Source organism: Sphaeramia orbicularis, chromosome 21, assembly GCF_902148855.1.
Source record: "Sphaeramia orbicularis chromosome 21, fSphaOr1.1, whole genome shotgun sequence".
Taxonomy (NCBI): domain Eukaryota; kingdom Metazoa; phylum Chordata; class Actinopteri; order Kurtiformes; family Apogonidae; genus Sphaeramia; species Sphaeramia orbicularis.
In genome coordinates this window covers 26,830,143-26,855,512 of record NC_043977.1, presented here as the reverse complement: position 1 = coordinate 26,855,512, position 25,370 = coordinate 26,830,143, and the positions used below count along the sequence as shown (strand labels likewise).

General features: G+C 35.9%; 1 protein-coding gene across 1 annotated transcript in view; it reads left to right on the top strand.

Moving 5' to 3' along the window:
• LOC115412330 (diacylglycerol kinase beta) overlaps positions 1-25,370 on the top strand; it is a 125,661-nt gene that overhangs the window by 53,277 nt on the left and 47,014 nt on the right. The window contains 4 exon segments of the mRNA XM_075353450.1: positions 1,486-1,560; positions 4,981-5,066; positions 6,697-6,786; positions 11,140-11,300. Of these exon segments, the coding sequence (XP_075209565.1) occupies positions 1,486-1,560; positions 4,981-5,066; positions 6,697-6,786; positions 11,140-11,300 (412 nt within the window).

The following is a 25,370-nucleotide window of genomic DNA, read 5'->3' as shown; positions in this document are numbered from 1 at the left end:
TCTCTATTAATAGACATGCCAAGAACAAAAGAACATTTTAATTTTGAACAGGAAACAAGTGGCTATTAGTATTGCTATTTGTACTTATTTGTATATCACTAAAATAAGCTGTTGCTTTCAGTTTCATTATACATTTCACTGGATTTGTGTGTGGTCTTCCCCTTTGCAGCTTTCTAGTTGCAGCAAAGCAATCACATTACATAACTACCTTTGCTGAACATCCCTTATGTATGTTTATTTACTATTATTTGTTGTTTTTTAGACTGAGGCATCTATAGATTCATTCTGTTTCAACACTCAGAAACTTTGTATACAACATTTTCAGATTAATTATCAAATAAAATTTACCCTGTGTTTCTTCTGGGGTAATTTTCTAGACTCTGTAAACAGTTTAGAGCAGGTGTAGAAATCTTGTGTCCCTACAGACCAGTGGAAACACAATTGGATTTTTTGCCTAATGATGTCAGAAACAGTCAGACACTTAAACTCTTAGGTAGTAATAACATTTAATGTTACATGTGGCTATTCCACAAGAATGACGTGAAACATGAATATATGTCAATACATGTGATGTGAATACAACTATGAAGCAACATCTTTGTTTTATGTCATGAGCAAATAATGTCAAAGTGTCACACACGATGTAAATGTTGGGGCTTATTGCAAAAGTTACTAATGGAAGCGATGGGATCTGAATACACAGTGACTGGTGTCTTTGTTAATTATTTGTAATTGTTTTGACATTGATGTTAGGTTAATTTCCAATTGTACCCCTTGTTTAAGTGAGCACAGCGAAAGTTGAGGTGTGTATGAAGATGATTATGCACACATCATGAGCTTTTGATGTAACGTCCTGTCAAGGTTACAGCAAACTGCTGACTCAGTGTGAGTCCTTTTTCTGAGGCCGTTTACAAGAGCAAAAGGATAATCAGTAAAAGACTGATAGCCTGCAAGCACAGTCTTCATCGCTTTCATATCAGTTCCATCTTTCTGTTCTGTGAATTATTTTTACCTGTACATGTGTTACGGAAAAACTACAGATCAGATTATTTAAACTGTGTGGAAGTGCAGAAGCCAAGTCACAGATGCAAGAAACTCGGAAACAATATGAAAATGCAGTGATTTTAAAGCTGCAAAGTAATAACAAAATGGACATAATAGAATGAAATTTCAGAGCTACTGAGAGTAACAGCTTACATTCATCTAGTAGAGGTGCATACAAGTGTAGTAATACTGAATATGGCTGGAACATACCTAATACATGCCTAAAAACATACCTATCATGGAATTTCTTAAGTTCATTTTAATATTCTTAGCCATTTCTCATTAGTAAGGGTCATGCTCAGTATATATTGTTCTCTATGCTAACCAAAAAAAATTCCTTGTACAGTAGAAATGTTGCAGCTCAATTGGGTCACTGTACTCATAGGAATTAATTGTACAAAACATATTTTAGCTCTTTTTCCTGTGTGTTTCATGATTCAGGGTACTAGGAAAGTTGAGGTATCTGCTAAACCCCAGGCAGGTGTACACTTTGGATCAAGGAGGGCCCATGGTTGGGTAAGTCTGACACATTCATTTTCTCATGCTTTATAATTACGTTAGGGATAAAACAGGACTTAGAAACTATTTCTTTCTCATTATATTTTTGGGTTGTTTAGGTCCGAGCTAACCCAGTTGTTGGGCTGTTATAATTGTCTCTGTCAGAGAGTTTTTATCCAGGTTGCAAGATTTTACACAAGGAGTAACACAAATATATTACCCACTTCACAGTGTATTATTAATCTTGTCCAGGCTTGAGAGAAGTCCATTGTCCTCAGATAAACCACCCCGCTCCAGTGCAGGTAGCATAATATCATACAAAAAAAATCCCCAACAACAAATACACAAAAAACATATATATAATTACATACAAAATGTTTAAGACTTCCATCTGAGTACAGTTACTCCTGGATAATCTGCACAGATAAAGATTTTTAGGCATTGCATAAAAGTTAAGCAACACTGAATAAATCAGAAAATGTAACCTTTTAGTTCAGATCTGCATTGAGGTTCATGCGTTTTTGATTCCAATATGTGATGCGTACAAAACCAAAGACTACAAGCATTTATTTCAAATTCAAGTTTTTGGTCCAAATGCCCCAGATTACAAATCTAGGGGTGATGGATCTGCACCAAGGTTCCACAAAAATAACTTGACCAAGTTGCTCGATTACATGATTGCATATCTTAAAACACTGAATGATTCTGAGATGGTGAATTTCTATCAGTTCAGTGTCACTCATAAAACAGTCTTTGGCCATCCCAGGTTTGCCTCTTTCCCAGAGCCACACAGACCATCTTGCCTTTTTCTTGCATTAGTTTGCTATGAGTATAAACACCACAATTGAGGCAGGATTATTATTTCGTGGTTTCATTGTTTGCACTATAGCAGTGCAGAGGACTGAACACTGATGACATTTTATTCTTATCTTAATTTGCCTATGATTCAGTAGGTGTCATCACCTCATCATCTCCATCGACATCTAGACTTGATGCTGTACCCAATGGCTTGTACTTCTATTGAGACTGTTGAAATCTCACAGTTTGGAGGCACAAGGTCTTTATGCTGGCGTCAGGAGTTTGGATATCAGTAAAAAAAAAAAAAAAAAAAAAAGAAGTGCTCATGATATAAAGTAAAATGTAATTAGTTATTTTCCAGAGCTGTCAGAGAGCTTCTTACCTTTATGTCAAGCTAGCCTTCTGAAGAGGTCACATATGGGAAATGGAACGCTGTAGTACTGCCGTACTGTGCTTTTGACCTATTGACACATGCTTTTGTATGCGTCAAGCTGAGCGCAGCTTGTACTTGAAATGAATCCTGTTGCAACTACTCTTCATTTCATGTAAGAAAAATGCCCACTACAGCACAAACCACATAAATGCTTTACCTTGAAGGTGAAGCCCTCACCACCTTTTACATCCATTTTTGTGATCTCCTCTGCTGCCCTTCCTCTCTCTCTCTCCTCTCTCAAGACCCTCTCTCTCTCTCTCTCCTTCGCTCTCTCTCAGTCACGACTTGCAGAGCTTCTGCCCTCAAGAGCCCATGTAGAAAAAAGCGACGCAATGACGCACTCATGTCTTAGGGGACAATCTGTAGATGACACAAGGCCATCAGACACAAACACTCTGATGTTGATGAATATCAAATGATGTATTGATGTTAAAACATGTTCTCACTCAAGTTAATTACACATTATGCAATATTATCAGATATTATAGTTTGGTACTTTTATTTGCTTTGTACATAATTTAAAACATCATGACTCATTACTGTTAAACCAAAGTTTAAGTTCCCATGTTTACTTTTTTCTCCTTATTGCAATCTTTTCATTCTGGCTATGATAAAAACCCTACTGGTGTTCCTTATTTTATCATGATTAGGACAGCAATTTTATAGCTATAAATGAAGAAGCTCTAAACTAAATCCTGCATAATGATCTATACTGATTTAAATATCAGACACTGGAGTTCTGTAGCATGTTTATATCCTTGGGTGGTGTTAAATGAGCAAGAGTTGGTGAAATATATGGTGTGTGTAAGTGATTTCAAACGTATACACACAAACACGCAAGACTAGATGAGGTGTCTTATCTCAGAGAGGGTTAACCCACACGCAGCTTAACTCTCCACAACTGTTACCATGAGCTCCATAGCAACAGGCAGAACGGGCGTTGAGGTGGCAGCTTTTCTGAGTAATTTGTTTTGGGAATGCAATTAGTTTGCTGTACTCTCCCTCATTACAAATATTGTGTCAGTCTTATGTAAAACCTCACATGTTTTCTGCAAACATACAGCAGGTCATAGCCATGAACCACCAGCAGCAGGCAGAGGAATTAACTGCTATGCCGATATGGGAGCATTTAGGTCCGTGTTGTGAAAAGGTCTGTCCAGGTGGTGCAGGTTTGTGCCTCGGTCTCCCAGCTGCTGTCAGTGTAGTTCCTACGAACGGCCGTTAGAGGGTGCTGTGTGTCTCGTGTGCAGTATGTGATTACTCTGATCCTGATTGTAATCGAGCTCCATTTGTGTGAAAAGAAAACACCAGAGCACAAACTGTGGTTTCTTGCAATTTGTTCAAACTGAGTAGGCTTTAGTCTGTCTTAAATGAGCTTCTCATTAGTGTCAGAATAAGTAATAGATGGAAAATGAATGTAATTTTGGATTAAAAAAAAAGTAGTTGCCATGTACTAACTTTGCCATGTGATAATAGGAGCTGTCCTTTTCCTTTAACTTATAGTGCTTTAAGTGGTTTTGCATTGTTGTTAGTGCAGTTTAACAATACATTATAAGCATTATATTTAGCATTTAAAAACCTAAATCTCCATTTTGTATTCGCTCCTGACATTTTACAGAAAAACAGCAATTCAGAGAACATGAAAATTATAATTACCTTAAAGAGGTCAGTTTGTCAGTGTCATCATAACACCACTGTTTAACGTAAAGTGCTAGTTCTAACATCACAATTTTTTGCTGTTTCACCCATTCATCTAAACTGATATAGAGATGGTTTCTACAGCTGTTACTGTGCAGGACCAGGTGGTAGTTGTGAAAGAGCCCAGTGCCCTGTATGCAGCTGTTTCATGACCCGACAGAGATGAAAGCTACTGTCGACACCTTTGTCCTGACACACATTAAAGGTCCCTTTGAAGGGCACACACTCTGCGACTGTCGTTTCTAGAAAAGGAGTGAAATGAATGCAGCTGAAGAGGGAACGTATCGATTAAACTCCCTCTCTGTAGCTCTGCCCATCAGGCTTTCAGTTCAGTTCAGTAAATCATTCAGAGCTCTGAAAATCCCTGCCTCATCCATTATGAAATCCATTCACAGCATTTATCACCTGCAAAAAACATTCCTGACATTTACTAACAGAGTGCAAACATTTCTTTGGTGAAACTGCTCTTCTGTGCTTTAGTTATATCTTTGTAATTTCTCTCCTCTTAGGCTCAATTTTTTCCATGATGTCCCTGATTTCCGAGTGCTCGCATGTGGAGGTGATGGCACTGTGGGCTGGATTCTAGACTGCATAGGTACATGGATATTTTTATTTTAGGTATCCGGTGTCATTGTATCATTGCAGGATCATTGCTTTCATTCAAGGCAGTAGTGACTGTTTATTACCAATGGTGAAATATAACAAAGTAATTTTACTCCAGTAAGGTTGTTTACCTATTTCTATTTTATACAACTTCATACTTACACTCAGTTCAGTTCAGTTTATTTTGAATATGCAACAAAACAAAGAAAGTAATCCTACTTTACCTACCTTACCTTAGAAATAAAACAGATTGCAAGAAAACATGAAAAACTTACACATATACATGAAAACAAAATACTCTAAATGCTATACTATACTATACTATACTCCAAAAAATACAACAAAAAAATACTCCATTACATATCAGAGGTAGTTATTGTACATTTCACTACACTACATTTGTCTGTTCAGATTTTTCATCAGCCTCTTGTAAAGTGAAAACCACATACCTCCAGATTTGATGAATCAAAGACAGTAGGATATGTTCCTCAATGGATTGGGTTAGGAAGTCTTTTTAAAAGATTTTTGTTGGATAAATTGTCACAACACTACAAAAGGACTGTTCTTAAGAGGTCTCAAAAAGCAGAAATTTTAGAGATGCAACAAACTTATGCTGAGTATGATGTTTTCCTCAAGATTAAACTAATCAGATGTATACAGTATAATTAAAAGCGCAACGTTAAACATTAACAACAATAAAAACAGGAAAAATGTAACATATGCGAGTACAGTAACAACATGAATCCAAAAATAATAGAAGTATAAATAATTATGCCACACAATGGCCACTTAAGACTACATTTCATTTTTAATCACTTTTAATTTCAGTTGTATCCTGGGGTCAGTGATCACTAAAATGAGTGTCAACCTGAAACATGACCAGTCAATATGCAAATGACGTCATATTTTGTTTTCAAGTATATGAATAAGTTTTTCATGTTTTCTTACAATCTATTTTATTTCTAAGGGCTAAAGTAGATTGACTTTTTTGTTTTGTTGCATATTAGAAATAAACTGAAACAGAAAACACTGTGAACCAAACTCCAGGTAAGTCAGATATATCAGATGGAGAAAAACCCCAAACTGTGGGTCATAAACATCTAATAGCGGTGGGCAATATATCAAATTAATTCACTTAATCAAGGTTTTGCTTATTATTATTCCTCTAGAGACTTTTCTTGCCCAACAAATGTCCCAACCCCCCTTGTAATATGCTCATTGTGACTTTGTTTCTCCAGTCATATATAAATGGCTTTTAGTAAAGAAAAAGCATTCTTCCAGTCATGTTTTATCTTCAGATCTCATGACCAGAAAACAACAGTCCATAAGATTACAGAAAAAAGTCAGGATTTAATTTTTGAGGTGGACAGGTGAACACTCTAGCTCTACTCAAACACAAAGTTTTTGTGACCAATCAGGTATTATTATGTTTGGGTCGACTCCCACGCAGAGTACTGAATATTGTGACCCATCAGAGTTCATTTGAGTATATTCTTCAACCTCTGTAATTAGATAAAAACTATGGCTTAAGTCATAGTACTGTCAGTATTAAGTTAGAAACACATTTCTTTGAAGGGTACTTTGCAGCCCACCAGAAATAAGAGACGTGTTTGTGCTTTCAGATAAGGCCAACTTTGCCAGACACCCTCCAGTAGCCATCCTCCCTCTGGGCACCGGGAACGACCTGGCTCGCTGCTTACGCTGGGGAGGAGGTAAGGCTCAGTCCTTTTCAGTGACTTTTGTTTGTGTTTGTATAACCTTTCACACTACGTCCATCCTTGTGTGGACACTGCTCAAAACAAAGAGAGAAAAACCAGCAGTTCACACACTCCAGAGCTCTTTAAACCTGAAAAAAACTTAAGTAGGATAATGTAGATCCACTGTTTCTTGACTGAAGAATTCTAGTTGCTATGATGAGAAAGCGCAGTTCTTTCTGTTTTATATATTTATTTCAGCAGGCTGTCTGGTTGATTGCTGGCCAGTCATTTGAGATTGTCAGTTAATTGAGCTGACAGCAGTCTAAACACATTGTTAGGGTTCATTTTAGTGCTTAAAGAATGAATAACACTTCAGGAAGGGTCTCAGTAGCATAGCAGAATACAAAAAACTGCCAAGTGTGTGTTCATGTTTCTAGGAAATGAAAGCTAGACAGGAAAGTGGGAGTCCTTACGTGTCAAATTAAAAACTGTTAATATGCAAAGCACTTATGCTGTAAATCCTTTGCCAGCCATTGATTTGCTACAACACTATGGGCCAGTAATTACAATGACTGGTTATGACTGCTTGATTGTTGCTGCTCGGAGGACAAGCAGAGCACTTGAATGATATTTTGTCAATAAGCTGCTGAGTCTGGGAGCCTTGGGGAGTTTTGTTGAATAGATTATCCTCCCCACAAAAAACACTCAAGTAGCATTTTGAGTCTTAATAAGCTTGATGTAGCCTTGATGAATATTTGCCTCACTGGTTTGTCATGTGTTGGCTGTGAAGACGCTTCTATTGATGATTCATGTTGAAATCTATGTCTGTAACTACCTGAAAGGATGTTTTGTGCACTAATCACAAAATTCTAGTCTGATATGATATTAAAAAGGTTTTTTCGTGGTCGATAACTGATGCTGATGCTGTTATTTAAACAAAGAAATCATCATGAATATAAAAATAGTTAATATCTTAATATCTCTATAAGTTTTTCAGTCCTTTATCACATTATATTTCAATGAAAACAAATTCAAACATAAAAAGTTATGAAAATAATGTATATAATAATGTATGATATTATTTTATGAAAATAATGCATATATATATATGTATATATACATATACATATATATATATATATGTATGTATATATATATATATATATATATATATATATATATATATATATATATATATATACTGTGTATATCAGTGTATTTCTTTTTTTTTTCTTTTTTTTTTTTTTTCTTCTTTGCAGTTAGTATGTGCTTCACATACACAAAGTGTGTATCCAGATAAAATATGGTGTTCCAACTGTATTTTGCATGGACATGCATAAGTTGCTCTATGGTTGGGATAAATACAGTCGCGGAAAAAAAATATTAGACCATCAAAAGTCATCAAAAACAATGGTTATGCAATCAAGTGCTAACTCCTGTATGTATCATGTGACTTAAACAGAAAAGAAAACATGGAATGCCTTAAAGCACTGTTTTTGGTGGTACAATGCCATAGCTATTGATGTAAGAACTTAAGTGATTTTGGTTATTATCAAGAAAACCATGGAAAATGGCTAGATATCAGCTCTGAAATTAAACTCTTATGAGCTATTTTTGTACCTTTAGTTGTACCAGGCATTAAAATGTGCAAGAAATTGAAGAAAACAAGGGGTAGTCTAATAATTTTTTTCACAACTGCATCTTCTCTCTGTATATATTTGCCATGTGAGGGTCACATTAGGTGACATAAAGAACTTCTGTGAGGCATAAACATGACAAAAGCAAAACAAATCTGGTCTGTGACTGATGGAGCTTCTTGCAGGAGGAGCTGAAATCAGGGATAAAAACACACCGAAGTGTGAAAATATAAACCTTCCTTCTGCAGCTCCCTCCTCTCAGTCCAAATCAAAAGACTCATCTGTGTTGAGAGACAGAGTAGAGCAATGCAATCCCTTTCAGTTTGTATCCGATCAGCGACTGGTAATTGCAGCTGTCAACCATAAAATTAACCCTCCTACGGGTCTGAAAACACCAGTGAGTAGTGAAAATCAGGGCATTGAGGGATAGAAAACACAGGTAAGGAGTAGATGCAGAAGTATCATGTCCTCTCAAACCACTTGACTTACAATACACTCCATAAAGTAATGGAATTTTTTCCCAATAACGCTAAAAAGCTATCAATCACTGCAGGTATAAAAGCTTTACAGATTGGAGAATGTCTCAGTAGTGAAATGGCTTGAATGAAAGAGTTGTTCTCAAAGTGTTTTAAAAGATTTATGAAGTGGCAAACCAATTCAATAGTGCATGAACAGAGCTCAAATACATCCGTCTTCTCAAAAACTACTCCTAATGCTTCCTCTTTGCTTTGCTACCTCCGCCAAGGAGGTTATGTTTTTGCCGGCGTTGGTTTGTCTGTCTGTCTGTCTGTCTGTCCGTGTGCAAGATAACTCAAAAAGTTATGGACAAATGTGGATGAAAATTTCAGGAAATGTTGATACTGGCACAAGGAACAAATGATTAAATTTTGGTGGTGATTGGGGGGGCATTAATCTGCCTTGGTGGAGGTCTGCGCTCTCCGAGTGCTTTTCTAGTTTTATTGTATTTATTCATCAGATTTTTTTTTATTTAGCATCCATATAAACATGAATCTTTAATTAAAATCATTTAATTCAGACTAGGAAAGAAAGAAAGAAATATTCTTCATAGAATGGCTTGCTGTTTCATGTGACTAGCAGTACAAAAATAAAATGAGCCTAGACAAACATGTATTTCACACATGATGCTCCCAAGGTTCTCATTAATGTCTCCAATCACTATTAAGATGTTGCGCTGCTGAAACAGGCTGTCAACTGCTGTGAAAAACTGGAGGGTGCCCTGGGGGGTTGTTCAGCACGGGCCCTGGATCAAAGGTGCACGTTGAGGCTTTAGGAAACTGCAGCCCAATCAGAGCCATTGTATTACATGTTCTAACCTGCATATTCAATGATTTCCCAGGCAGATTTTAGTATGTATAGAGCCAGAAAAACAATTTTGTAAAGGTGTAGTTAGCAGTCGCTGATTGAAATGTACAAAATGCACAAAAGACCACATTGGGGATGATTGAATGAATTTAAGATCTGTTATAATTGCCCCGCAGTGACTACTTTATTTTGCATGTGCTCACTCAGGTAAGGTTCTATATTTGGAAGTTTTACATGTAGTTGAGTTATTTCATAGTGTTATATAAATGTACATATTAGAATTTTGTTGTGTATGCTTTGTGTATACAATGACAAAAGGAATCTTAAATGTTAGTAATCGTGATCGTGAAAAACATCTCATCTGTAAACTACAGATCATGAGATTTTGGATGGTAGTTAAGGTCAGAGGTCTGTGCAGGGCTTTTTCATAACTTTTACTACAAATGCTGTAAAAACACTATCATTGAAAGCATTGTTATCTCTACCAAGGTAATTATGTGATCATTCCTACCTGTTTGCCAGCAGGAATAATGCAAAAACTGCTACACAGATTTGCATGAAATTTGGAGTAAAGGTAGGGAAGAGGTTAAAGATGAACCTGTTAAATTTTACAGCATTTTCATGAGAAGAGAGACAGGCTACAGTTGTTTTTCATGTCTTATTTTAAGCCTGGAGAGCTCGAGGCAAGCTTAGTACTAGAACTGTATGAGTGAAAAACAATGAACTAACCAACAAGTTGAACCAAATGACACACTGGAAATTTCAAGAAACTCAAAGCCTTGTTTCTTTGTTTTTGCTTCATCTTTGTAACATATTCCAGCAAAAAAAATGGTTTGTGTTGTGTAACAGACCACTTGCCCAACTTATTAATTTAAGAATATCATGTGTTACACATTGTGATACAGTTTTTTATGTAATAGTGATCATTTTTCTTGGGAATCCATTGCTTTGATTGTCATGATATAAATTTATATTTAGCCTTTCAACCCCACAACCCTCCAGAGGATTAAATGGTGACAGGAAATTAAGGAATAAATGATTGAATTAATAGATTTTATATAACAATAAATACTGTTATCACAATGTACATTTTTGGTCTTTAGAGTTTATTTTGTTCACACTATAAATTATTTTTCTCCCATATGTTACATCACTAGATTTGTGTTCCATGGTTTGACAAGTTTTTGTTATGTTGTTACCATAAAGAATAGTGTAAATCCACAAATAACCATCTGGTCTCCTGAACTTCCACTCAGAACCAAAACTTTGCTTTATAACTTGAGCTTCACTGCTTATAAAAAGCACATGTATATGTGTATGTATATGTATATACGCCCATCATCTATTGTTTGTCTGTGCATGTGGTTGTTGTTATGCTCTACTACATCTTCCACTCTGTTTTGGGTAGGTTATGAGGGTGGCAGCTTGCTGAAGTTCCTTCGGGATATTGAGCACAGCACAGAGGTGGTGTTGGATCGCTGGAACATCGACATCGTCCCTGATGACAAGGAAGAGAAAGGAGACCCTGTACCATACAGCATTGTTAACAACTACTTCTCCATTGGAGTGGTAAGGCTGCCTTGGAGAGAATAAGATTTCAATCAACTAAGAGGTTTTAAATTCTAAAAAAGAGTTTTAAACCAGATTTACTAGATCTGCTACTTAGAAACTGAGCAAAATTGAAAGTATGAACTGAAACTTTCCTACAGTAATTCTATTAGAAAAGATGAAGTTTGTAGTGACATACTGTGTCTCAAAACATACATATGATAGTAGATATGAATTAGAAATAAGTGTAATCAGTGTAAAAACATAAGACAACATGTTCTCAAAAATTCTAGAGGACAGTTTATCACAGTTCTTACTAAGGTTATGAATATTATCTGGTCTATGCGGACATAAGCAATTAGTAGTTTCATCAGTGAATATGTGCTCCCACTTGGATAGGTTTCCTCTTTTAATTGGAGGAGAGAGACATGCTGCTAGGTTCCAGTTGCTTAGCAACCTTTTATCATGTGTCCTGATGGATACATGGCAAGTGTAAAGGCTCAGGGACGTTTATGTGGAGGTGATAAACAAGGTGCTGCTCTGCTGATTTAGCCTCATTGTCGTCAAATATTGGTTAGCCATTGTCAGAGTAAATTCAGACGACAATGAATGACTTCCTTTAGCATGTTTTTATACTAATATGGCAGATGTCTTAAAGATACCAGACCATTTTTCTTATGGACAGTGCACAACAATAGTTTGTTCGTTATTTAGGTGCAATGGAAATCATATCATCATAGTTTTTAAAAAAACCTCCCCTGTGATCAGATGTTAAGCATCTCATACTTTTATTTTCTTTCCCATGCAGAACTCTGAGCAATGAAGACCATAATACTTAATTTGTTATTAGTAGCTCTGTACGTTTCAATGTAGCAATGAACCCCAGACTGTTACTGCTGGTGTTTTGCCAGATTTTAAGCTGAGTCAACAGCTAAACAAGAAACCATCTGCTGCTTCTTTTTTCCCTCAAACATTATACTGCTATTATGATGACTAAACAAAATAAAGGAAACATTTTCCTACTTAAATGTCTGCAAAAAGATGTGACACAGCGGGGTTAAAAAGTAGACGAATAAAATTGCTATTGATGAAAAAGGGTGCACATCAACTGAAATCTGAAAAAAAGTGTACCAGTGTACTCACAAAAGGATGATACTGTTGCTCACATACATAATATTTACTGTATGCAGATTTAATCAAAGCTGCAGTATTAGCTAAATTCGCCTTCTGTCCACTACATTGTGGTTTCCACTTGTCTTGTTTGCTCAAACTGCAGGATACAAGCTACACAACATTTGCACAGCAATAATTTCCTTAGAGGCAGTGTGTCAGAGCATAGGAAACTGTACTACTGAACAAAACTATAAATTAGGCGTCACCAATTACAGTTCAGTCTGTAGTACTTTATTGTACAGCAACACATACAAAACAGACATGTTTTAGCTTTGTGCTTTCTTCAACATTTAGTAGTACTGACAACCTGCCGTATTTTGCTTATTTTTTGCATTTTGTCCATTTCTAAATCCATATCTAGGTAAATTAGACTGAAGTTATTTGTACTCAGTTTAATCGTAAAATGGATGTAATTCAGCTACAATAAAAAACTCGAGAGGTAGAAGATTGTTGACTTTAGAGTTTTCATGTGATTTTTTTAGGATTTATGGTTAAAATAAAGACCAGAATAACACCTTTAACGTACCAGGTCATCTGTGTAAAACTGCCACACTTTCTCTCAGGCTCCAACAGCACTCCAATGTGGCGCGGCCATCAAACCAAACAACAGATCGCTGAGCCTCCAGGAGCCATAGTGACAGATGGCTGCGTATCTGGGTGCACACGACACCTGAGCAAACCAATCTCTGACTCACACCAATGATGTAGCCATTAGTAACCCTCAAATCTGGTTTACTAACCATACAGGGTTTGCATTTCCTGCCATCCCATCGCAGATCTTGCTACTCAGGATTTGGTTGCTATGGAGATGGAGGCTGGCAAGGCCGAATCTGAAAGCTTCCACAGTCATCTGTCCTTTATCTCACTGACTTAATTGTGGCTGACATGGTGTGGAGCATGTGGTGGGTCGAGCTAAGACGCTCTCACCTCTAAATCATTATGTGATTTCTGTTTTAATTTATGCCCATATTTTAGATAAGTAAAGTTTTTCTTTTTGCACTTAATGTCCAAAGTGGAAAGTGTTGGCATAAAACATACCCTGACGTGTTGTTTGTACCATCTCTTTCTATCTTGAATTCAGTAGGTTCAACTGCAGTGCTTCTGGCAGGAACAATGGATTGTGTAAGAAAAACATTGAGCAGTGAGCTCACTGCATGTGGGGGCTGTCAGTGTTACACTAAGCACAAAGCATAGTCATAAGAATATGTGCAAAGCTTCTGCCTCCAATTTCAACTTTATGTGGGTCTATATTGTTTCTTACCATCAGAGCAGTACCTTCTTGACTCGTATCTGTATCTGTTCATTTACTTGAAAGATTTTAAAAGAAAGTAAATATTAAATGATATCTGATAATTATGAAGGGAAAATATGTAAAATTTTTCCTTTGTATTTTCTTGTCAGTCTCCTGTTTTGCTATGTTCATGATATTTGAGGGTGTGGACCTTTGGACACTGATAGTGTGCTCCAACCAATAACATCATGAGCAGTGGATTTGGACAAAACAGTATGAAAAGTTTTTTTTTTGTGCTCTTCTCAAATACTGCTCTGCTCTAGTGTTTTTAAGTTCTGTCTGAGTGACAAAACTCTGGGAAAAGCACATACACACTTAAAAAAACAAGACACAAAGAGGCGTGTGCTTCAGCTGTATTCCCTTGAGAACATTTCCATGGAGATATGAAATGATGAGCACATGTTCAGAACAAAACACTGTGAAACAACAAGGCAATGCTGTTTTATTTTTCTGTTTCACAGCTCATTGTCTTTCTAATGAGTCTGACACTTGCTCTCCTGGTGGGGTGAACTTTGAATGGAAAGTTATTTCTTACATATTTAACCTTTAGAGAACATGCATTTAGTGTATCAAGATAAGCTCATGAATCTTTTCATCGGTCACCAAGGACAGAAATGTCTGAACATCCTTGACCGACCACGGTGTTGTTTTGCGGTTTGTCATCATGGATTACCCTACTGGTATATTTACTGTAAACTTCCAAAAAATTTTTTTCAAATGGCAGGTTGATGACACAATGATGCAGAGACAACTCTCTGACCAATCAATGGTCTGCAGTATTTACATGTCACATTTTAGTATCTCTTCACCCGTTATGGAACCTTGGCTGAGCAAGTACTAAAAAATAGTACCGGGTACCAGATTCTAGGTTCTTTTATATAATGGAAATGCAAAAAGTCAAGTCGAGCCGGTACCATGTAGTGCAAATGCAGCATTAGAGTAAAGAATACTGCATATTTCTTCATGATTTTGCAATATTTTGCTCACTTGGCCATTTTTTTTCCATTCAAAAAAAAATGTTTTTGTATACTTGTAGAATACATTTATCACTATTTTTTAATGAACTTGGGCAACACTTTATCTGTTACATTTAGTGAAATTAACTTCTATAAAGCTTATCCAGTCATCAATAATGACAGTAAATTTAGTCATTCATGCAGGTCTGTTTTGGTTAAGTGTCGTCACTTGTCCTGCAGCCTGGAAAGAATCTTGTGAGAGGAATTTGAGAGGAGGAAATCACACCATGTCAGCAGCCATTAAAGATGCCACCTCATGTTGCAACAAGGAAGTTGATCCCTCTGCAGCACATCTCTCTCTGCGTGGCTTTCTGTAGCTGGGTGCCCAGGTGGGAAAGTGTATGTATGTGCATGCACACTTTTCCACTTGGCTGTGTGTATGCACTGAAAGACGACCCCATGTGTTAACTGCCAATTCCTAATATGTATGCGGTCCATGCCAGTGTCATTGCCTTTGAGGGCTAGCAGGGTGTTGGCTACTGTTTTCCTGTGTAGATGCACACTGAAGTGGCTTGATGCTTCTTTTATCTGATAGAAAGCAGCTTAAGATAACCTATTTGGTACATGTAGACACTGTGGGGCACTTGATGAATTCAGGCTGAAGATATCATCTATCACCTGATCACCAGTTTGCACATGATATCAGTGGAGCTGTAGAGTCCAGCCAAACTAGAGGCTCTGCTGAAGGGATCAGCTCTTTGCAGCAGCAAGCCAGAGCTTATATCTGAGACACCAAATAAGTTCAGATTTACTCCAGGATTTTTGGTTATTTATAAAGATACTCAGAGATCCCTGATCAAACAACAGGATTTCACACACTGGACAGAGGCAACAACTGATTTCAAGAGACCATCCAGATAATGACGCAAAACATGGGTTTGATGTTTTATTTGCAGTTTATATACAATATCATCACCACCTTCCATCACACAGTATATCAATGGGGCTTATTCATACCACGCAGCCGTTCCATTCAGTATAAGAATCACTTAATAATGAAATGTACATTGTATACAAGACTCAGCATTAAAACCAGGATATAGCTGAATAAAATGAGGACAATAAAACTGATTGAAACAGGAGTTTGAAAGATAACTGTACTAATAATGAAAGTGCATATACACAATTTGATACAAATATACCAGTATATATATATGCTATGCAACTAAATTACTAACAGCCATGCATTGGGTTGTTTGGTTTCACTGGCTTTGTTTTCTTCTGGAGTCTATAGTTTGTATTAGCAATTTGTAGCTATTTTCAATTCTAGTCATTTTGGAGAGGGTTAAAGAAGATGTCATGAAGATTTTTTAGTTTAATCCTTTGAAATTTTTGATTAGCATGTGTTTTTATACTCATATGATGTTTACAAAGTCTGTCCTCGCAGTTGATCTTTGCTGACAGTAGCAGGCTCCATTTTGTCAGCGAACAGTAGCAAGTGTTGCTGCGGTAAAGAAGCAGGGTTAGAAGTATTCTACATACAGTAGAAATCACTGTATGGGCTGTTACGATGGATGTAGGCAGCCACGACATGTTGATTGACTCCTTGTTTAAACATTTCATCCATAATTTAGAAACTTAGTTGTCTAATGTCAATAAAAGATTTGCAAACTTTTGTAAAGAAATTGAATCTGCATTTGGGCATGAGTGATTATTTGATACGTCTATTTATTTCTGTTTGTTCAATTTGATGATCTGTTTTCCACCTGTTTTGTTCATGTATATTCTCTTTTACCTCCAGAGAAGTCTAATTAAACTAACCCAGCACAAGCCAGACTCCAACACAAACTTAACCTAAGCATAGGAACATGTTTAAATCTTACATTTTGAACTTTTAAACCAAAAATAACAAAAAGAAGGGGTTCTCTGCATTTAATTTTCAGTAAACATATCCAAAAACCTAATCATCTCTAATCACTAATCATGGTCAGTAATCTGTTTCACTCCTCCTCTCGTTGATACACAAAAAACCTCTCCAAGCTGTTGTTCCTCTCCTCATTGTGTGGATGACCTAATTAGGGCGAGTTAAAATCTGCCACATTTTTTTCAACATTATTAATCATCAGTTTCTGCAAACTTTCAGATTGGCTTCTTTCGGTATTTCATGATCACAAATAATCCAAAAATCGAAAAAAAAAATTACTAAATATATATTTTGTTGCTTGTTCTTTTAAATAACAATATGAAATATATATAAATAGCTATTATGTCTCCAACAAACTAATTTAATCATGTATCTTCTCATCAGAGAGTATGTGTAGTGAGACAAAGACAACTGCTGAATTTATTTCTGTTTTCAGCTTTAAGTGCATCAGTATTTGTTTAGGGAACAAGGCAGGAAAAGGTGGCGTGCATATAAAACGATGTTTGTGAGAGTGAGAGAGATAGACTGAGATGGAGTAGCGCTGGCACACACTGAAGGTCAGGGGAAGTATCAGTGACAGGAAGTCATCGCATGCCAGGTTCAGACCAGGTTACCACGGTAATGAATGACCGTGCTGAGTGACACCTGGCTGGTCTTAAAGACAGGAGGAACACACACTCATGGTCAAACATGTGGGCACACAAGCTCATTCACACACAACCACACCACCTTAAATGGTATCCTGTTGAGTTTTTTAAGCAAATAAACACACTGAATCTTTAAGGCTATAATTCCTAACATTTAAATATCTAAAAAAAAGACTAGATGTACAGTAGATATTTGTGTACTTACATTATGTTAAATGCTTCCAACAGTGCTCAAAGTCAGAGAAATGCATCATCTTGTTCAGCACAGTTCCATTTAATTAGGTCGTCTATGTTTACGTAAAACTGGAAGTGATTGGAAGCTAACATCAGGAAAGTCACAAAAAAGAAAAAAGAAAAAACATGCAGGTTATGTGTGAATAAACAAACAAGCCTGTGCAGTTTTGTCAGACAGTGGCAGCACTATGTTACACATGGCTGTAATTGTAAGAAATAGCATAAGAGGTGTTTTCTGTCCAAAATGTGATTCTAATGTGATTCATTTGGTCTCCTCATAAGTCTGCACTGCATGTCTTGCTTTTGTGATTCGTGGCGATATCTGGGAAGATGCTGGAAACCAGTCAGCAGATTAGTCATGTCAGTTTTAATAAGTGTTCTAAAGATGGGCATTTCAATTACTTTTTAAAGTTGAATAATAAGTCTATTTTTGTCAATTAGTTGTGACATCATCATGTCATATTGCCTCCACTCCAGTCAAAATAACAATAATAATAAAAGATGACCTAGCAAGGAGCTTTATGAATCACAATTATACCATTTAATTTTTAAGAACGTTTTGTATGTAGCACTTGGACAGAAATAGTACATAATAATAAACACTAGCCCTGTGTTTCTGTGATGTAAAACATGATTGTTCTCCCACTTCACACAAAAATTGGGCCACTTGAAAAATCATCCTGTTTGTATGCTGCCTCTTGGCCAGGTCGTTATTGAAAATGAGAATCAATTTTCAACTAACCTACCTGGTTAAATAAAGGTTAAATAAATAAATAATAGGTTGACTATGCTTATTGTTTGGACCAATCAACTAATTGATTATTTGTGCTCATCCCTAGTTTACTATATTAAACGAAAGAAAGGAAGAAAGAAAGAAAGAAAGAAAGAAAGAAAGAAAGAAAGAAAGAAAGAAAGAAAGAAAGGCTTCCACTTCCCATTATGGCATTGGTGTTAACTTTGTTACAGTATTTGTGGCTTGTTCATTACATTGGAAGTAAATAGCATGAATATATATCATTAATTTCCATTTTGTGTGCTGATGTGAAATTAATTTTCTTAAATCAATATATGAAACCTACATTTAGTATGTTTAAGATAAAAACATTTTAGTTTTCATTTATTTCTACCTAAAGTGACTTAATTACTAAATTCTTTTTTAAAAATGCCCAAATGTGCTTATATTAAATGCTAACCCACTATTATAACAGTATCACAGGACGTTAGAGATATGAGGCTGACTATGACATTTCTCTTTGACCTTAAGCTAAACCAGCCCCTCACCAGAGGCCAGTGAAACACAATAGGGGTGAAGTGAAAACCTATTTCTCCATCGGGTACTGTGAGTCCCACTGAGGTGACATTTTCCAGCTAGTGTTTTTGTTGTTGTTTTGTTATTTGTCTCTCTTTCTCCTTCCTCCTTTTCACATCACGCATCCAGCAGCACCTCTTCGAGCCCCACACAACATGTGCAAAACTTCAAACGGCAAGATCAAAACAACCTTCATCACACAGGCAACTATAGGCGATGGTAAATGTCACATATTGTTACTGCCAGATTTTTCAGGACGACAGGATGCATAAAACTGGGACTGGTCAGTAATCGCCTGCAGCAGGGGAATAAGAGCAGTTTTAGTGACACAAAACAGCCTGCTATGATTTAGAAAGCTTTGCAGGACGTTGTGTCATTGTACTGCCCTGATCCTTATGCGTGGGTAGACATCACAGCCCGTAATGTACCAGAATCAGTAAAAACATTAAAGATCATACATGACAAATGCTCCTAAGGCAAAGGGCAAACAGCTCTCCCTCAGTAAATTATGCTGTTTTCTTCTTTCATATATCCTTGTTGATGTTGTGATGAGTAACCTTGCCATGAGAATTTGACTATAAGCTTTGTAATTTGAGCTTTATAAGCAAAGTAAGTGTCATTTTATTTTGGGTTCATTTCAGAGGAGCATATCTCTTGTGATGTCTTGCTCCCCAGGTTCCAGTATCAAATTCTCAGGACAGTTAAGGCAGCAGATACAGTGCTATTTTTAAGATCTGATATTTGCTGACACTGTGAGGTCTCTCTGCATATCGCCATAGTGTCTGACTGAAGAGGTGTGTGTCGCAGCAGCAATGGATGGATGGTTTTGAGGGCGACAAGCAAGGATGCAAATAATTGCACCTGTCCACTTGTCTTGTCACAACCTTTCGTTCTCCTTGTTCCCGAGCGCTGAAACACCTGCACAAACTGGCTGAGTGCCAGACTGCCATCTCACGGTCACAGATGCAGTGGAAGTCGTTGGTCTAAATATACTGCTCTTTTATAACTTCAGATCACAAAACAAAGGCTGAAACGATTTGATGGTCTTGCTGAGATGCCCTAGATGAGTTGTAATAATAATAATAATAATGGATTGGATTTATATAGCGCTTTTCTAGACACCCAAAGCGCTTTACATTATTGCCCCATTATTCATTCGCTCTCACATTCACACTGTACATATCTCTACTCACACGAAGTAGAACTTTACAGGTCCTGTTTATAAGATTTAGAGGGATTTAGTACACTCTGATGGCAGGAATTTCTATTATTAGCTTTTCATTAATGTATCATCTCACAAAAATTAGAACTGTTGTGTTTTCATTACATTTCATTGCATTACACACTGGCTGTAACAAGGGAGTTGTATGTTTCTTGCAGCCACCATACGAGAGGATGGAGGGTTATTGAGTTGGTTACAAACTGCTACTTTACAACTAGGTATCTCAAAATATCACACAATCAACCTATAAAGTGTATGATTCTGAAAACGAACACAAATCTGAAAAGAGGCTGAAATGGAGGTGATTTAGTGTCCGATCATGCAGGTGTGAATGTGACATAGAAAAACATGGCACTTTAGCAGAACCATATGAAGCTCTGTAACGGTTAGTTTGAGTTTTTGTACTGTTTATACCAACTATTAACGGCTAAAATTCTAAATCCATTTACATATACAGAACAGTGTAAAGTCAGTTGGTTTAATAAAGTTGTAATGACTACACATATTCATTCTCAGTCTCTACATTTAGATACAAACTGGATATTTGTGAAGTATGTATAGTAGTAAAAACTAAAAATTTCAGGGAAAAAAACAGGTAATATTTAGTGTGACCTCCCTTTGCCCTTAATATGTCTTTAACTCTGTTATTCAGAGATTTACTGCATTCGTTTCATTCATTCATTTAACAAATGTCATGTTTGTATCTGTTTGTGCTGCTTCTCATCATGGAGACAGGGGTCAGCGGTCACTAAATAGTACCTTTGACCATTAGAAACCATTTATGTCAGTTTTTCTTGTGTCTGTGCACATATATCCTGTCTTTTCTTGTTGTATCTGAAGGAAAAATATATATTTGTACTCATTTCAACCCTGAAAAACAACAAATGTGGAGGTGGCCCTAAAACCTTTGCACAGTAGTATGCACAATATTTGATATATTTTCACAGTTTTTTTGTTGCTGTCATACAATCTTTTACCCAAAGGAACTGAATCACTGAAGTGTTGTTATACGTACCAAAGTTCCAATTTTCCAAGGTAAAATCACCACCTTCATGTGTGTCCAGTGTATAGTATAATAGAGACACAATGGCCTCAGTTCAGAAATTGAAATATGTTTGGCAGAATATGACTGAAGGACAGATGGACTCAAAACAGTTGGCAGTAACACAACTTTTTTTTAATACAAATGTTGTAAAGATGCCCTGAAAAATCACTAAAAGTACAACTACATTAAATGGGAATGGAGGCTAACAAAGACTTTCAAACAGGAAGTGGTGAGTTGAGCTGTCTTCACCTACACAATGCAGATTCTTACATATTTGTCCATTTTTGGTGTCAATTATCACCAGCAGCATTTATTATAACTTGTTTATATGATTCCGTTAACAGCTCAAAAAACATGTTTCAGTGTTTAACAGCACTGACAAGACAAAGCACAAAATGACAAGAACAAATCACACTAAGGATATCAGTGTGATTGCCTAAACCCCCTTTACACAGGTGATGAAAAAACGGCCAGATCTCTCAAAGATCTTTCAATGACCGCCCAGCAATCACCAAGATCCCGCAATGATCTTCCAGTGATCTCCACGATCACCATGATCTCCTCAAAATTTTGACTTGGTTCAAAACATTCTCTCAATGATCGCCAAGGGAAGTGATCCCTCAACAAATGTTCAAGGCGCGCTCAAGGAGACCTCAAAGATCTCATCGATCTCCCAATGATCTCTTAGCAATCTTTCAATGAACAGCAAATTTTTCCACCCCGAAGGTAAAGATGGTCAAGAGATAAATGACGGAATGGTTACAACTATCTTGATGACCCCCCTGCCTGATCCGGCTGACCAGATAGTTTAAAATAGGGGGCCAAAGGCACAACGAGCACACAAAGATCTCCCAAACATTTACACAGAAACAGCTTTTTCGAGGCGTAGGAGATCGTTGAGAGATCGGGCCAATTTTTGATCACTCAATGGTCACCCTACAATCTCTGTGCTGTGTAAAGGGGCCCTTATGATATATATGTATATATATATTGTGATACATATAATCACATAGTTTAACCTAACATACTGTAAACATTAAACATTTGGTGCGTAATCATCTAGAAGTGTGAGATTGTGACCTGTTAATAAAAACATACTGAATCTTGATTTTTATGAATATACATTGATTTGAACAATGTGAGCATCAGTAGAGTGCTTCCACCTCAGCTTTGATATAAATCGTGGCTTAAGTACACATTGTTGTACATTTATCATGGTATTATTATCTACCACATCTTTCTATTACCATTATTCTGTTCAGTTCAGGTCAGAGAGACATGAGTAAGAGAACTGGTCCATTTTACAGCTTATTGAAGATAAGTGCCTCAGTGCAGCCATGCATATAAAAAGTACAGGTCAAACCTTGGCTCCTCATTTAATCACAGCTTTTGTGAATCAGAAAGTATTGTTTCTAGGTTAACTTCTGTTGTAGCTAATTTAGAATGAAATAATTATAATATAATGTGTTATAGGTGAATGGATGAGTGAATTGATGTTCTTTTTGGCTGCAAAAACATGCACTGAAAGGCGTTACAAACTGATATACGAGACTCTGAATGGATGCTTCTTTACCATATTACCACACTAGATTAAAGCTTAGCAGAAGTATCGATTTTACACAGGTCTTTGTTGTAATTTTAGGGGCCAGATGCATACTCTTCATAGTTTTTACTGCTTTTTTTTTTTTTTTTTTAATTGTGATTATTGTCTCATATGGGCTTGGACATATCTTTATATTTTTGTTATCTTTATGCACTGACATGATGATGGGTTATGTCATGTGTTTTATCTCATGGATAGAAGCAGAAAGAAGTTATTGAGAATATAAAACAGGCTTTAAGTCTGCTGTCATACATTAACATGATTACTTATTTTACCAACAGAGATACACTTTACGTCTTCCATGCTCTGCTGCGTCGTACCATCTCCATCACATGAGCCATATGTGGCAATTACATCTACAGCATGTTAGCTATATTGCTTATTCTGTCGTATGGTCGATATAATCTCTGAACCAAACCATGTTGAACTTGTTTTGTATGTGCAATGGCTGTTTATCTGTGTAAGACAGATCACATCTTCAGACCTGAGTGGAGCAGAAGCCGCTCTGGTTCAGCTCAACCTTTAGTCAAATTAAAGCAGCTGATCACATCCACTCAAAGCTCAAGTGTCCAGAACACTGTGTGTGCGGTTTGCAACAACCAGGGCTGCTATTGATATCAGCTGTCTTTATCTAAAACATATAACTGTGAAGAGAGCGAATCCAGAATTTAGAATTACATGAAGATATGCTGGTAAATGTTTTCTAATGTAACACTGTTCACAGATGAAAATTGTAAAGTGCTATATAAAAATAAGGCAATGAAGCATGTGCAAAAAGAACAGTGCAGAAAACAGAAGAAAAAATAGAGACAGAATTTGGCTTAATAAAGAGAGTCTTGCCTCAGGCTTTTAGAAGAGTCTGAATCATCATGTCAAAGTTCACACTACAGTCTAAACACTAAACCAGTTAAAAGCTAACTAAATTATAAACACCTTATATTTGGTATGTTTTAACTCACAGGTGTCAAACATGCGGCCCGGGGGCCAAATCCGGCCCGCCAAACGTTCCAGTCCGGCCTGCGGGATGAATTTGCAAAAATTACACTTCAGATATGGACAATCAAGGATGTCAAACTCATTTTAGTTCAGGTTCCTCATACAGGACGATGTGATCTCAACTACAATAATAGCATAATAACCTATAAATAGTGACTCCAAACTTTCTTAGTTTAATGTGAAAAACATAATATTACATTACACCTATAAATAATGACAACTCCATATTTTTCTCTTTGTTGTACTGTAAAAACTTACATTAAATTATGAAAATATTAACATTTACAAACTATCCCTTAACAATAAAATGTGAAAAACCTGAAATTTTGTACATAAAATTTTAACATTATACTTCCTGTTATTAAATATTTTGTGCCTTTGTAGATCCAATCCATTTATATATATATATATATATATATATATATATATATATATATATATATATATATATATATATATAGTTTCTATATATGTATTTATATATATATATATATATATATATATATATATATATATATATTTCTATATATATTTCTATATATATATATATATATATATATATGCATGTATAAATGGTAAGTTGAGGTGTAATATTGTTAAAATTGCACTTATTTTTCTCAAGAAATCCCAGTGTTTTCAGGTTATTCACATCATTTTTGTTTGGATAGTTTGTAAATGTACATATTTTCATAATTTAATTTTGATTGTACTAAAACAAGGAGAAAAATTTGGAGTCATCATTATTTACAAGTTATTATGCTATTATTTCACTGGTTCGGCCCACTTGAGATCAGTTTGGGCTTAATGTGGTCCCTGAACTAAAACGAGTTTGACACCCCTGTTTTAACTAGTCAGCTTAACATATCTGGGACTAACTAACATTAGTGCCATCCTCTGACCTCCAGTTTTTAATTACTGTTGGCATTCATACAACAACACCTCCGCTTTAAAATGAAGTGTAGATGTTATACACTGTAAAAAAAAAAAAAAAAATCTGTAATTTAACTGAATTTTCACTGTTTATTTTACAGATTTTTCCTGCATTTTTAAGACACAGGAAAATACCAATGAAATGACAAAAACAGACTCTGATTTTACATGTCAAATGTAAAGTAACATGAAAGAACTGTAACTGTGAATAACCAGAAAATTTCAATTTTTTTAAAAGAAATTTTTTCTTTTCTCACAGAAAAATACAGTTAAAATACATTTGCAAATGTATCGTGATTTCACAAATATTTCTTTTCTGTTTATGATATTAAACTGTTAATTTGAAGTTTAATACTGTAACAAAAATAAAATAAATAAAATGAGATAAAATTACTGACAATTAACCGTAAAAGAAGTATTTGTTCTGTAAGTTCAACGAGACTTGTTTGTTAATTGACAAATATCTTGTGTAATTACAGCAGGTTTCACAACAAAAATGTTAAATATATTTTTGTGAATGATTAAACATGTATAACCACGGATAAACTGTCAAAATACAGTTTTTATCAGTGGATTGTACAACTTAGAAAATTATATATATTTATTTATAGGTAATTTGATTGTTTTAATACATGTAAATATTCTTTATTAAACATTAAAAAGTCAAGAAAATATGCAAAATCTCATGTAAAGTTAGGGCAAAAAATTGTATTTTAATTATGGAAAATTACCGTATTTTTATGAGATGGTTATTTTCTGTT